This window comes from Cavia porcellus, unplaced genomic scaffold (assembly GCF_034190915.1).
Source record: "Cavia porcellus strain 051 isolate PalLab524CR breed Dunkin Hartley unplaced genomic scaffold, mCavPor4.1 scaffold_19, whole genome shotgun sequence".
Classification (NCBI taxonomy): domain Eukaryota; kingdom Metazoa; phylum Chordata; class Mammalia; order Rodentia; family Caviidae; genus Cavia; species Cavia porcellus.
The window spans coordinates 2,996,926-3,012,305 of NW_026947502.1; the positions used below are offsets into that span (position 1 = coordinate 2,996,926).

Consider the following 15,380-nt stretch of genomic DNA (forward strand, 5'->3'; position numbering starts at 1 on the left):
ATCTTGGTTCTGCACTAGTAGACAAATCCTGTGGCTTGAGGGGCCGTGAGGTACCTGCTCACACATGGGGAGCGGAGGGCACAGCGCTCACCAAGTAGCTGCTCCAGCTAGGAGACAGTGGTCTCATCACAGCGTGGCCCACAAGGTTCCAGATATTCGAGATGACTGCACATTTAGGACAGTGGCTGGAGCTTTGTCATCGCTGGCCCTGGAACTGGGCATTGGAATTGGGTGTCCCAACCATCCCTGGAAATGATTATTTCAGTTACTCTCACCATGGTGTCTTCAATAGTGAAGGAGGGAGACAGGCTTGATAAATTCAGGGCTAACACTCCTCGTATTAGAGACACTCCTTAAGTATTCAGTGCGTCTACATGCAGGGCCAAGCAGGGCTCTGACCCAAAGTTTTAAAGTAGTCACGTAGAGGGAACAATGAAGGCAGAGGTGCCAAGCTTCAGCTGCCCACTGGGCATCTTTAGGTCCAGTGTCTGAGATTGCATTAGACTAACACACCAAGGTTAAGATTGGAACCCTGCACGTGGTAGGTCCAGGGGCAGCTTTTTGGTGTGGTCATTATGAGACCCAAATGGGCACTGGATGATAGAATTTTGGGCGCGGGTATTGAGAAAATGGCGGCTAGCTAGAGGATCGGGCAGAAAGTCTCTCTGGAGAAATCATATTAGAAGCTAGAATATGACAACATGGAGAGGGCTAGACAAATGGATAACGATTCTTATTAACCAAGACAGTGCAGCTGGAGGATTTAAAGTCGTGCTGAGACTGTGAAGGCTGAAAACGGGAAGCTGCAAATCCCGCGCCTTTAAATCAACAATTTAACCCATGGACCCAACAGGAAAAGCTGTGTTGGCTTTTGACTGCCCCGCTACACCAGAGGAGATTGTGAAAGACTCTCGAGCTCCAAAGCCAAACGCTGCTCCGCACTGTGCCGGGAGTGCACGCTGGGCGGGTTTCTGACCCTTCCACACCGTACCGGGAGTGCATGCAGCGCGGATTTCTGACCACTCCGCACTGTACCAGGCGCTGCGTGGATTTCTGGCCGTTCTCCGCTGTACCGGGAGTGTACGCTGCGCGGATTTCTGACTGTTCTGCGCTGTACCGGGTGTGCACGCTGCGCGGATTTCTGACCCATCCGCACTGTGCCGGGAGCGTGGGAAAGGTGGGCGGCGTGGACCCTGGTGAGTACTGGGGACCCTGCGACTGCTGGGGTTGGCCAGAGAACATCTTGGAATGGGACAGTGCCCGCCACCATGGGGACATCAATAACACAGAGTCTAGTGGCAGCCATTTTACAGTTGGGCAGAACCTACAGCTCAGTGGCGTCACTGAGCCCCCTGTAGGGAGGGCTAGTGGAAGGCATCTTGGAATTGGGCAGAGCCTGAGTACATGTTGGCTTCAGCCTCATACAGAGAACTGGTGGGAGACATCTTGAGTTTGGGCAGTTCTGCTGTGCTGGTGCTCCTGACACAGAGAGGTCTGGAAGAGAACAGCTGAGATTTGGGCAGGACCCTGTGCCATAGTGACATTAGTCAGCTGCTTCTGGTACAAAGAGAACTGGCAGGAGATACTGGGGCTAAACCAAGCCTCTGCTTGGGGCCCAATAAGCGGATACAAAATAGTCACAACTCAGTGACAACCAGAAAGTACAGCCTAATTTAGGAACTAACTGGCACAGAGGCTAGAGACTAGCCTGTACCGCCCCTGCATCCGAGCCTACCCCAGATAATAGTAAATTGGGGAGGACAGCAAAAACTCAAGCCAGCAGGCTTCTGAAAGGCCCTAAGCAATTCGGAGAGGGCCAGAGAACTCCAGGACAGTCTGAAAGAAACCAGAAACATGACAAGAGATAAAAAAAAAAAAAATCTCCATCTGCCCAACAAGAGAAAATAAGCCCAGGAGAACTAAACACTGAAGAGAACAAGCACAGTAACCATCCACTACTCGACAGCATCAGCCGAAATTAAAAAGTACCTACATGATCTCATAGAGGAATTTAAACTCCTGATCCAAGTGAGGCAAGATATAAAGAGATTAATTAAAGAAATGACAAGCCCCGCCCAAGAGAACACAGATGGAAGAACTGAGGAAATCAGAAAAGAAAGAGAAGCATCTGAAGAAGAATTTAAGCGTAACTTAGAATACATGAAACAGATCCAAAGAGAATATCAGGAAACTAAAAACTCCATTGAACATTGGCAAAATGCCTTGACAGAAACTAAAGACAGCCTTCTGAAACTTGAAGAGAGATTTAGGACATATGAACGTGAAAGAAAAAGCCTCTTAAAAATAACAAGGGACCAGAAAGAAGCAATTCTAAAACTGGAAGATGACAAAAAGATACATAACCTAAGAATAAAGAATGTGAGTGAGGAAGCAGGAACATCCAAAAATGAAATACAAAAAAATATTCACAGATATATTAAAGCAAAATTTCCCATGTATAGCAAAAAGAAATGATATCCAGATAAAAGAAGCATACAGAACACCAGCTACCTACAACCAAAACAGATCTATGCCTAGACATATAATAATCGAGATCCCAGAAATCCACCAAAAAAACAGAATATTAAAAGCAGCCAGAGAAAAGATGCAGGTTACCTATAACGGGAAATCTATCAAAAGAACAGCAGACTTATCAACACAAACTCTTAAGTCAAGAAGGGAGTGGGGAGAAATATTCCAAGTCCTGAAAGAAAAATGTATGCAACCAAAGTTCATATATCCATCAAAACTCTCTCTAAAAATTAATGAAGAAATAAGATACTTTCAAGACAAGGAGGAACTGTGGGAGTTCGTGGCCACCAGTCCAACCCTACAGAGAGCGCTGAAGGACATTACAGAGAAAGAGAGGAAGAGATATCAGGATTACAGCTACAGTGGCAGAGAGGCCTCAGTGAACGGGGCAGACAGTGGAATGAGGGAATAAGGTGGACAAATTATAGTAGAAAAGTGGAGTAGCAGACATGAGGCAGAGACGGTAAGCTAGTCTTTAGTATAGACAGCTCTGAAACTATATTTTAAAAAAAAAAAAAGCAGAGGTCATTGCTAATGGTGTATAACGATTTAAAAGACACCGTAGTCCTAGTGCTATATTTAGATTGAATTTAATTTGTTCTGGTCTGTCCACTCATGTCAGATTTGAGGACACAGACATCTTGACCCAAAAATAGCAGGTTATACCATGGTAACTATCCTTACTTTCCTATTAACTTAAACTGAAATCCTATAATACTTACATTGTCTTACTATGACTGATCTTAATTGAATCTGAATCGTAAGACTATGGGTTGGCCATGGCTGATTTTATTTGAAATTGGTATGCTTGTCAGTATCAACCCTAAAAGTAGAGGCAACTACTCTGAGGATGACAAGATGTAAAGAATATCCATACTGGTATTAATTAGTAACAGCTTCCAAACCCTACAATGCTGCCAAAGTTAAGTTTTTATAAAAATAGGTGATACTATATTTAACTATAATAAGCCAGTGTGGTGGTCAAATCTATTGAAAATAACAAGAGGAAACATAGTAACTATGGAAGATCATCTATATTGTGGTCTTATATGTTTTATCCATTGCATGTTTTTCTAGAAAATTGTTTTGCTGTCTTGCTATGACTTGGTTTTCCCTATAACACAGAGAGGATAGATATATATGTAGAAATTCACACATGGGTTCTTTTTTTCTTTTTAATTATTTATGGGAACAGATTATATAATGTAAGATGTAAAGAACAGATACTCTGAGGAAGAGATGCTAAGAAACCCGAGGCTAATTTAGTAGCATTATGAGAGAAATTCTAGCAATACTAATGTTTGCTGATTAGAATGACATTGGACTGGTTTCTTGAGTTCAATTTCAGCATATGTAGAGATGGGGACAGCTATCACAAAGAGAAGGAGAGATGCGTTGGTAGTTACTATTGTCTTCCCTAATTTGGTACTTGAGGACCTAAAAAGTCTTCAATGATTTGATTAGTTCTATAATATACACTATAATATACACTTATATACACAAGTATATAAGGTGGGTGAAGATGGGGACAACTATTTGTAAGAAACTAGAGACAGTTAGATAGACAATCAAGATCTCCAGTGGGCCTGCTACGAAATCTGTATTTCTTTAAATTGTTTTTTTAACTGCTATGTTCTGTTTTGATATGTTTAATCTTACCCTCTTTGAGAAGTAAAACAAATGTGTAGGACTGATAACCATGTTACTGAGCTCTTGTTCGATCATAGAGTAGAAGGGTTTGTAGTGTCACTTTATGAATGTCATTCTAAATGCTTTAATTCCATAACATGAACAGCTACTTCTAAGATGACAATGTGTAACTTATCAACCAGCAATTTCTTACCGTTTGTTTTTCTGTAAGTTTGTATCATTTCTACCCTTTTTTAAAATCTCCATGTATTCTTTTGTTTCCTTTTCTTTAAATTATAAAAAAAAAAGAATTTTGGGCGCAGAACGGAACCATCTGATAGGATTTTCGGCGTGCCTGAAAAGATAAGAAGTATGAAATAAAAATGACCTTTATTTTAAGAATGTGGGGAGTGACCCCCTGACTCTCCAGGGTCTGGCATTCTCTCTGAGGGACACAAGGTGTGGGGGCACACATGTAGCTTAGGCTTAGGGTGGTGCCTAAAGGGCATTAGTGATGCACGGGAGCCCATTGGTATTCATTTGGCTCCACAGGGAAATTGCCTAGGGGCAAGAAAAGGTGACCTCAAGATAGAGCCCCCTGTTGTGCCTCCAAAGCTTCACAGGCTACAGTGTCCCATCTGGGGCAATATTCTTTCAGAAAAGATCAGGAAAAAGTCATATTCAGCGAACTTCTCTTTCTGCAGGTAAGTTTCTGGAGGGCAGTTGGTGGTCCCCAGGCCAGGCTGGTCCCATACTGACACACTGGGAAACCTTTGGGTGTTTGTATGCTGTTCTCTCCATGGTGGTCTCAGTTGGCCCAGTTTGAGCAGAACCTTCCTCTTCATTCCCCATGTCCCGCAGGGCATTGATCAGAGTGGACTTTCCTGTTCCACTCTCCCCTGTCAATTCTATGCTCAGTGGAGATTTATCGATGTCTTTCAAAGCAGAGCTAACTATAGAAACTGCTTTTGGAATGTCCCCCTTCTCCAGAAAGTACTCAATCAACCTGCTGGCTTCCTCTGAGAGGACTTTGCTTTCCTGCTTGAAATTTTTAAAATACTCGCTGAAGCTGGAGGCTAAGGTCTTACTCTCTGTGCTGGAGTCTGCGGAAAACAGTTGGCCCATGGCTGTGAGCAGTCCAGGACTCTAGAAAAAAGACACAGTGGGAAGGTACATAGGATGTTGTTTGGTGTCTATGGCAATGGATGGAAGCATTTTCTATGCCAGGGGACTGGGGAAGCCCTGGTGTCACCAGGTGGCTGAGTGACCTCTTAGCCACTAATGGACATGGAGTTGGTGCCACGGGCTCCTCTTCTCATAAACAAGAGGGGAGACCTTGCCAGCTGGCAGCTACAGGGGCTTCTCCTTGTTATGTGTAAAGCAGATCCCTGGAGCTCCTTTGAGAAATAAAGTGTTTTGCAGTATACAGCCAGCAAGCCCGGGAGCTGGACAGCCACACGCAACCAAAGGGGAACCGACTAGGGGCACCTCAGCCACGACACACGTTGGCTCAGTGCTGGGCATTTCCAGGGGATGTCAGTGGGGAGGACACGTGGGAGGGCATGGGCGTGTCTGCAGAGGCTGGTCCTGAAGAACTGAGCAGACAGGGAGAGTGGGGGTCCAGTGCCAGGAACTGGAGGAAACAGAGGTGGACATCCACTTCTGCCCCTGTGCGAATGTCAGCCACACAACACCCATGCTGCTGTGCTCTCTCCCACATCATTTCACAGTGCTTATGACTACTTCCTTCTCAACAGTCCACTTGTGGCAGCTGGGCAGAGCCCTTCCCAAGGTGCCTGTCCCCTCGTCCTAGAGCCATTCAGACTGCGCTCACGGAGTGTGAGGTGGAGAGAGACTGGGGAGAGGGGGAGGAGGATTTATTAAGGGCCTTGAGTGGATATCCATTCATAAATCCTCCTGGCATCCTGGTGGCTGTGCAAGACCATTCTAAGGTTCCTCCCAGTCACATGAAGGCTCAAGGACTCTGACAGGTTGTGTCCTAACTGTGATCTAATCCTTAGCAAACCAAGGTCAGGGCTGGGATCCAAGGGAAAGTCCCCTCCAAGTGCAGAGCTCTTTAGCAAGAGCCAAAGGCCAAGGCCAGCATTTGGTGGGGAGAGGTCCATCCAGGGATTGGAGTAGAAAACACGGACCCCTCAGCACCTCTGGTTTGATGAGAGCCCTGGGCTCTGATTGAGTGTCTAGGTGTGAGTCGGGGATGTGTGCTGCCAGAGGTTCTCGGGGCTGGCCCTGCCACTGTCTTTCACAGGGTCCTTCAGCAGTGCAAGGGAAAAGCCTGTCTGTGACCGCTGCCTGACAGTATCCGAATGCTTGCACTGTCTGTGTGGTTTATAGCTGTCCACGCACCACCCCTCCTCAGCTTGCGTACCCCTTACAGCCCAAACTGAGCAAACAGTTTTTCCCCCCTCACAGCCACTGAGCTACCTATTCTTAGGTCTCCAGTAATTCCAAAATTTTTTCTCACTCACCAGGTTCTTGGAGAAAACAGGTTTCTGCTGTCAGAGTTGAGCTCTTGTATATATCCACTGGAAGAGCTGAATGTGCTGGGTGTGGTGAAGCCCTGCTGCCCACACCTGCCCTCACCTGTCCACCTGTTTTATGTCTGGTTGTAGATTTATTTTGGTTATGGCTAGTTGGAGTTCTACGTGGCTTACTTAGCTGCGTGTCAGATCCTTTCCCCATGCATTACAAGTTTTCTGCATTACTTCCGTAAATAGTCTTTTAATGTCATTTATATTGACTGCTTTTTTGCCGACACCTACCCTTCATAAAATATTTTTCTTTCTATCATCTTGCAGCCGTTGAATTGTTATTTGCAGGTTCCTTGGGATTTTTAAGAGATCTTTCTTTTGTGATCACCAGCTGCCATCCTGTCTTCAAGATCTGAAAGTCTCTCTTCAGTTTCTTTCAGGCATTTTAGCCAGCTGTTAATGGAAGTTTTAATTTCCTGGATGTCTCTGTGACTCTGTTTCCCGCACTGTAATTCCTTTCCAATGTTGTTCATTCAAGGTTTCCATCACTTTCCAGGGCTCCTCTTGTTATCTAGGTCTTCTTTAGATGTGCCCAGCATTTCCTTCACTGTGCTTGCCATTTGTTGATTTACCTGAGATGTTATTTTTCTGATTACATTCAGAGCCTCATGAAATTGTTCTTTATTTCAGTTGCCATCTCTTCAGAAATTACAGGAGTGTGACTTTCAGCTTCTTCTGTGTCTGTGTCTCATGGAATTGTTCTCTGAGGCTCGGAGGTCTGAGACCTCCTTTTGCTCTTTCGTCTTGGCATTTTCCTGAGTTCCTGCTGATGAAGCAGTTGTGGGTCTCAGGCTCCCCACGTTGGCTGTCATCCACAGTGCAGAAGGGTGGGCGATGCAGCTGGGTTTCTCCTTACCTAGGTTCCCAGGGAGGCCCCGGCTTCCCCATACATAGACAGCTACACTGAGGCTCCCTTAATGTCAGCTGGCATGCACAAGCTGGCCAGCTTGTTCTCCCAGCCAGTGCTGGTACTGGGCCCCGTTGGTGGCTGGCAGGCTCACAGGGGCATCTGTGCTCAGTTTCTTCTTCTGGTGTTTACTGTTCTGAAGCGATGTCCACGTTACATTCCGGAGATGTGCTGGGTGTGGAGCTGATCTCAGCCTCTGGATGTGGGGCTGGGACTGGTGTCCATTGGTAGAGGTCTCCAGAGCCCAACTGCTGCCTCCTCACTGCTGATTCCACATTACTGGCTTCTCTCATCACTTGTCCTCCAGAGGTGTGTGTGCATTCTGTGCCAGGCTGTGGTCCTGGGTCCTGGGGTTCCCATCAGTCTTACACTCTTGCAAATGGCCTCCCCTCTGGGATGCAACAGATGAGGCTCAGATTGCAAACTCACTGCCTTCCAGCCAGGCCTCCCTGTGGGATGGGATGGAGGGGAGCAGAACACGGACTCCTGTCTCCCAGCTGGGTCACCCTCCAGGATGTAATGGAGGAGTGCAGAGATCCACTGTCCTTCAGCCAGGCCATCCCCTGGGATATAACTAAGGGGCACAGAGCATGGACCCACCGTCCTCTGGCTGGGCCACCCTCAGAATGTCTGTGTTCACTTTGTTTATCTCTCAGTTTGACTCTTGTTTCAGATTCCACCCGTAAATGACACCATGAAATATTTTCTTTTCATGTGAGGCTCCCTTCACTTAATATAAAGTCATCAGGTTCATCTCTGCATTGGACAGGGGACAGAGACTGACATGAATCCCATGGCCAGTGAGGTAACCAATGGTGGCACCCAGTGAGACCCTAAATGAGACCCAGCAGAGTCCCTGGATGCCAAGGCCCCTAAGACTCTGTGAGTTATGAATGCATCCATAGGTTGTGGGCCAACAAGTCTGCACCCATGGGAGAGGCTGTGGAGCTCTGTGCCCCCAGACCCTGCCCCTATGAGCCCTCTCTGGGCAAACACAGCAGCCTCTTGCTTTCTGTGAGTTCTTCTAATGCACGTTTGGATTTGAGCCCCTTGTTTATCTGTTCCTGCCTAGAGTCCCAAGTTCTGCTGGGAGTCTACAGTAGGTTAACAGAGACAGTCCTTGAACAGGAAACTCCAGTGCCAACTCTCTGCCAGGGACAGGGACATGGCCCACACCTGCTGCTGCCTGGGCCTCACTGCCATGGAGTCTGGTCTGTGGGAGCTCACAGGGAGGCCCTGAGTGGTGTCAGCCCAGGGCTCAGCCCCCTTCTGTGAGTCTGGCTCAGCTCCTGCCTGGCCAAAGCTGGAGTCTGCTCATGGTGACCTGTGCCCAGGCCCTGGGACGCCCTGTTCTCTCCCCACACAGCAGTCCTCCCCAGTCCCCGAAAAGCAATGAGAAACAATGACCAGGGTGCCTCTCACTTCCCCTGCCTGGCAGTGGCCCTGCTTCCGGGAAGAGCACCTTCAGTGTCACTTTCCTGTCCCTGCAGGGTCAGGGCCCTGAGCTCTGGGCTCCTCCCTTCCCTGCTGCTGCTCAGATTCCTGCCTGAGGAGGGAAGAGCCTGGGGAGGTTTCAGTCCTCTGCTCCTCACTCAAGGTGCAGTTTTCCTGTGTGCTGAGCCTGGCCCTGACCTGCACTGCCCAGGGAGGACAGGTGTGGGCAGCAGGGCTTCACCACACCCCGCACATTCAGCTCTTCTAGGGGATATACAGAAGAGCTCCACTCTGACACCACAAACCTGTTTTCTCCAAGGACCTGGTGAGTGAGAAAATATTTTGGAATTAATACATGCTTTAAAAATAGAAGTGGAGATCAGTAAGTCTGAAGAGGGGAGAACCTGGACTCTTGCTTCCAGGCGTTATGAACTCAGAAGGGTGAGGAGGGGGGGAGGGGAACAGCCATGAACCAAGCCGAGAGTTTTAATACTTTGGATGTTTCCAGAGGCCTGTCAGGCTGCCCTTTGCACTGCAGAAAGGTCACGTGACAAACAGCAGTGGCCGTGAGAAGGGTCCTCTACTGAGACTCCAGCCTCACACGGCCATCTAGGCACCTGAACACTTCCCGTTGGGAGACAAGGGCTGTCCTCCAACCAGAGGGGTGCAGACCCCGGCCGTCTTCACTCTGGGCCTCGGGGACTCCCGTCCTCACCAAATCGTGTGTGTGTCTGTGTGCTGTGCCTCTGCAAAGAGCTCTGAGCTTGCAGGAGGCCTGATTGGCCTTGAATCCCAGGCCAGACACTTACTAAGGGTCAGTCTGTGGTTGCCTCCCACCACTCAGTATCTTTGAGCCCTGAGCTGAAGGCGAAAATCATTAGCGTCTGTCCAGCCACTAGGGTGAGATGAGGAATTGTGTGCACGTGTGCACGCACTGCTGAGGTTTCCCTGAGCAAGGCTGACTGTGGTGTGCCTCCCTCCCTCCCACTTCTCTCCTGCTCACACCCGGCTGACACTCCTAACCGCTCTACATCGAGGCCCCAGGAATCCTGGGGAGTGCTTTGCCCTGGCTATGGCACCTTAATTGTGGAGCAGAAACTAACATTTAACAGAGGTCCAGGCACAGCGTATGGCTCTGTGTGGCACTTGGACATCAGGCGTGGCTCTGTGTGGTCGGAATTTGCTGAAGCCACAGATTTGTATGTCCTCACCTGTTCTCTCCCATTCCTGTCACTTGGTCCCCGCTCCCTTATGTGCTCAGCACCAGTCTCAGCAGACACTTCCAAGCCCTCTGAGGTGACCCCACCCTGACACCTCTAGAAATGCACAAGGTGATGCCCCGAGGCTGAGGTCTCGCTAGCCCGGTCCTCACTGAGGCCCTGGCTGGACACTGCTCTCTAACTGTCCGGCTATCTGACTCTGTGTTTTGGGATTCTGTTTTCAGAGGAGCTGCAGGGTGCGGGGCGGGGAGCTGCTTTCCCACCAGAATGTGTTGGCCATGCAGCTGCCAGCACTCAGAGTTCCCCTCCCATTCCGTGAGAGACCCCCGATGTGTAGGCAGAAGCGCTGACAGTTGGCTCATTCGTGGCTACTGCATCCCTGCTGCCTGGTGACATCAGGCCTCCTCACTTCCACCTCCACGGAGTAAGCTTGCATCCCTGGTCACGGACGCTAAACCAGATCTTGTATGCGTGCCCAGAACAGTTATTTCTCGGAGTGTCCTTGCTACTCCTGCCCTCTGGGCTGCAGCAGGTGACTTCCAGGAGGCCCTGGAAGGACGTGCCCAGTCCCAGACTTGCAGCCAGAGGCACTACTTCAGCCTGAGTGCTGCCCGGATGTCAACTTGACTTGAGGTTTCTTAGGTCCTGGCCTAAAAATTCTGTGCTTGCTCTCTGTGAGGTGCAGGTCTTGTACCTCGCTCATTATATTTAGTCCTGGGCATATCTTTCTTGGTACATTGTCTTAAAGGAATGATTCTTCCATTATCAGGCCCAGGCTGTAGAACCAGGACAAGCCACTGCCTCTGGGGAGGTGACAAGGCCTCCTTAGCTAGCTGCATGTGGCAGGACCCCTTCTAGCCCCTCCTGCAGCCTTTGCTCACACCTGTCCTCTCCTGTGACTCCCTCTGCCCTGACAGGCCCAGCAGCTTCCCTCTCTGCCTGGCTACCTTTGGTGAGGGCTCTCCAGAGGAGGCAGGCTGGCTCCTGGAAAACCCCAAGCAAATAATCCCCATGTTTTCCTTTCTTTCTGTTCATACCTCTATTGTTTAGAATACTTTTCATTTTAGAAAAAATATTTGTAGACTCTGCAGAGGCTTCTGCAGAGACACTGTCCGCGTCCTCCTCCGGAGTACAGCAGAGGGGCCCACCATGACGTAGCCTCAGCGGCCCAATGGGAGCTCAGACTGGCTCTCGGAGCCAGTTGTCGACGGGTGGACTAACATACGGAGCCAAATGTGTGGTCACACCAGCTGTCTCTCGTCTAAAGTCCTTTGTGCTGGGCCTTCGCATGCCAGCCTTCAGCCCCTGACAATCCCTGAGTTTTCAAATGTTTCATAATGTTGCCTTTTCTAGAAGCTCATGCCTGCGTCCATCTCAGTGTCTTCTCGGTGAGGGGTCTGCTAAGGTTTCGGCTCCTTTTTCATAGCGTTGTTTGTTTTCTTATTGTCCGGCTTTAAGAGTCCGCTGCACAGTTTGAGTTATACTATTGCAGGTCGCTTGTAACTGTTTTTCTTGAAACACGGGCCCGGCTGGCTCCAGACCCTTTGCGCTGAGCTGTGCCCCGGCTAAGTGTGCCAGGCTAGTCCTGCATCGTGGCCCTCCTGCCTCTGCCTCTCAGCCTACTGGGATCACAGATGTGCACTGCCACACGTGGGTGTTTGCAGACACTTTTTGGCCAGTCCGCAGACTGTCTTCGCTCCCTTGCTACTGCCTTACACAGTGAAAACTCTTAAATTTTAACGAAGTGCACCTTGTTGATTTTTTCATGTTTATCTTTTCTGTTCTTTTTTTTTACCCACCTCCTCCTGGGTCCTACGGGTTTTGTCTTGTTGCCTTCTTGGATTTCTGTGGTTTTGCCTGTTACATTTAGGTCCATACCCAACTTAGGTTCAGTTCTGTGAAGGGTGTGAGCTCCGGATCACAGGGCCGGCCTGGGCCAGCGCTGCTTCCAGAGGGAACCCTTGGTCCTCTGGGTTGCCTTCGCCTCTTGTCTAAGCTCCCTTGACTGCGCTCCTGTGAGTTACGCTGATTCTGTGCCTTGCTCCACTCGGTACCTGTCTGTTCTTTCACAAGCACCACACTGGCGTGACCATTGTAGCTTTAGGGTCAGCCATGCAGCCAGGCGTCACCTTCACACAGCAGAGGGACGTGGTGCTCAGCCGCTACCTTTTAGATGGCCACCGCATGCAGTTATTTTCCTAACAACGAAAACAGCTAAAACAATATAACTAGTAGGAGACACAGATATTTCCACAGGACATCAGACCTTGAAATTAGTGAAGAGATCCTGAAGGAGCAGGGCAGTCCAGGCCCTGAATGAGCCTGGGGCGGGGCCAAATCTGCACCTGGCCCAGAGGTGCAGGCCAGGCCTGGGGGCCCAGGGAAGGGGCTGGGGGGAGGCTCTGTGGGGATCTAAGAGGAAGCCCGAGGCCTCCCTGCTGTGCCAACCCCTGACCTTCCCCTGCAGCTCCCTCCAGTGCGGTTGGCACCCCCAGGTCCTCCTCCTGCATACCGTCTACATAGAGGACGCCACTTCTGCTTGTTACAGCCTTTGCACGGTTTGTAAAAATTTGAAGATGAAGAGCCAAACCTCCTCACAGCAAGCCTGGGGTTTCATTCGCTCACATCTGGAGCAGGGGAACCTTCGGGAAGCGGCTTCTGCAATCAAAGCTGCCCTGGAAGACATGGAGAATGAGCCCCTGAGCATCGCAGTGACAGGGGAGAGTGGAGCAGGAATGTCCACTTTCATCAATGCCCTGCGGGGGACGGGGGATGAAGAGGAAGATGTGGCTCCCACGGGGCCGGTGGCGATAACCCTGCAGGCAACTGCGTACACTCTTCCAAAGTGCCCGGGGGTGACACTGTGGGACCTGCCCAGCCTCGGGCGCCCTGACTTCCCACTGCAGGAGTATCTGAAGGAAATTCCTGAGTGCGACCTCTTCTTTATCATCTTTGCTACCCGCCTCAAATGCATCGATATAGAGTTGGCTAAAGCTATTGCACAAATGAAGAAGAAGGTGTACTTTATTCAGACGAAAATTGATAATGCTTTAGTCAGTTGTCAAAAAGCGCGGCCACTGACCTTTGATAAGGACAAGGTCCTGCAAGAGATCCGAAATTACGGTCTGGCACAGTTGGAGGAGGCCAGGGTGGCAGCCGATAAGATCTTCTTGGTCTCCAGCCTTGATGTGTGTGCCTACGACTTCCCTGAGTTGCAGAGCACCCTCGTGAGGGACCTGCCTGCCCACAAGCGTCACGCCTTCATGCAGCGCCTGTCCAGCGTTACGGAAGCCGCTGTCAATGGGAAGAGAGATTCCCTGAAGCAGAAGATCTGGCTGGAGGCCCTGAAGGCCGGAGCGTGGGCCGCCGTCCCTCTCGTGGGCCTCTTCAGTGACAGTGAAAGAAAGAAGCTGGAGGACACCCTGAGCCTGTACAGGTCCCACTTTGGGCTGGATGACGAATCCCTAGAAAAGATGGCCCAGGATTTGCACGTGTCCCTGGAGGACCTCAAGGCAAACCTGCAGTCTCCAGACTTGCTGTCAGCCGAGAGCGATGAGTCCTTCTGGGAGAAGACAAAGCAGATGGTTGAGATGGTTCTTTTAGTCACCGGAGGACCCATTGCCACCGGCCTTCAATTTACAAAGACATTTTATTTACAAAATTATTTCCTGGACATTGTGGCAAGTGATGTGAAAGCTCTCCTTGCAAAAGAAGACCTTTTCAGTGCCTCTGTTGGCTCTGCGGGGCTACAGAAAGAGGGAAACTGAGGTGGCCTGAGCCTCCTGCTCTCCTGGCTCAGGGCACTGGGGTGGCTACTGAGGTCCCCTGAGGCAGCTGGCCAGGCTGGATGCGCTCAGATGTGACCCCTGCTGGTGAGCATGGTACAGGAGGCTGGCCTTATGCCAAGAGGAGCGGACATCTCACTGTGACTCCGCAGCCTGCTTCTTCCACACCAGGGACTCCGCTCACCGAAGACGCGGCAGCCAAGAACTGCTGGGCGGTCCGCCACAGCCCAGTATACGTTACAGGGAAGTGTGCATTGCATGTCTGTAATGTCCCTGGTGTTCTGCCACAAGTGTTCATTCCTGTCATTATAGGACAGTCAGTGCTGACTACGGTCCTTCTTGTTCCCTCCGGGTTTATAGTTTCAGGTAAACCTGAAAGGCAGTGAGCTGAGCACTGTGTGTGACCAGATAAGGCAGAGAATCCGCAGCTCAGTGAAACTTTCCTCCAGGGCCCTCCTGTGAGGACAGCGGGCAGGAATGCCTTGCAAGGAGTGTGCACTGCAGCCGGGGATCCCGCTCTTCAACACAGAACGTTCCCCCTGGACTTCAGAGGGTGAGACACCGGAGAGGAGAGCATAGTAATAAAATTAAGCTGGACAAAAAGAAGAGGCATTAAAATTTCTGAAATATATGAAAACATGTCCACCTATTAAGAGAAGTTAAATTAGAAACTACACTAAGATCCAACTTCTCAGCTATTGTAGTTGGGAAAACTGCAAAATCTAATTTATGGGTGAAATTGTAGAAAATGGCATTTTACATATTAAGCTGCTGCCAATAGAAAAATGATTAAAAACCATGCTTGGGAAATTAAACAGTCTGCATGAAATCTCTACATGTGTTTGACCCAGTGAGCCCACTTTGAACACTACGCCACAAAATTTGGAGAAGTGCAAATAGCTAAATGCTGAAGGTTACTGAATGCAGCTGTTGGAAATGGGACGTGGGAAAGATTGTAAACAGCTCGAATGTTCTTGAACAGGTTCCTCCAAAACAGGAGCCTTAATAGCCAGGGCAGGAAGTAGGGATATCCTGCCCACCCATTCCAGAGTGTACCCAGTGCCAGAAACACTGTGATAAGTTGCTTCTGGTTCAAGAAAGCTCAAAACAGAAACATATTTTGCACGTAGGTTAAAGAATGGAAACAACTTTGAAATAAAATGTCATTTTTTGTTTCTTTTGCTGGATTTTGGGTTTTTGAGACAAGGTCTTGCTACGTAGCCCAGGCTGGCCTTGAAGTCATGGCCACCCCCAGCCTCAGCAACCCCAAGGCTGTGATTGCAGGCCTGTGCCACCACACCCAGCCAGACATGATTATTTT

The 15,380-nt window shown here is 49.4% G+C and overlaps 1 protein-coding gene across 4 annotated transcripts in view; it reads left to right on the plus strand.

Annotated features, from left to right (window-relative positions):
* LOC100730323 (interferon-gamma-inducible GTPase 10-like) overlaps positions 1-15,380 on the plus strand; it is a 30,073-nt gene that overhangs the window by 12,676 nt on the left and 2,017 nt on the right. Inside the window, exons 1-2 of one of the 4 annotated variants that reach the window (XM_063230548.1) lie at positions 8,387-9,379; positions 12,823-15,239. In XM_063230548.1, the coding sequence (XP_063086618.1) occupies positions 12,851-14,041 (1,191 nt within the window). In that variant the 5' untranslated portion in view covers positions 8,387-9,379; positions 12,823-12,850 and the 3' untranslated portion in view covers positions 14,042-15,239. Of the gene's footprint in view, positions 1-8,340; positions 9,380-12,741; positions 15,240-15,380 lie in introns of those variants that run through there. The other 3 variants (XM_063230546.1, XM_063230547.1, XR_010041018.1) reach the window with 3 other exon arrangements.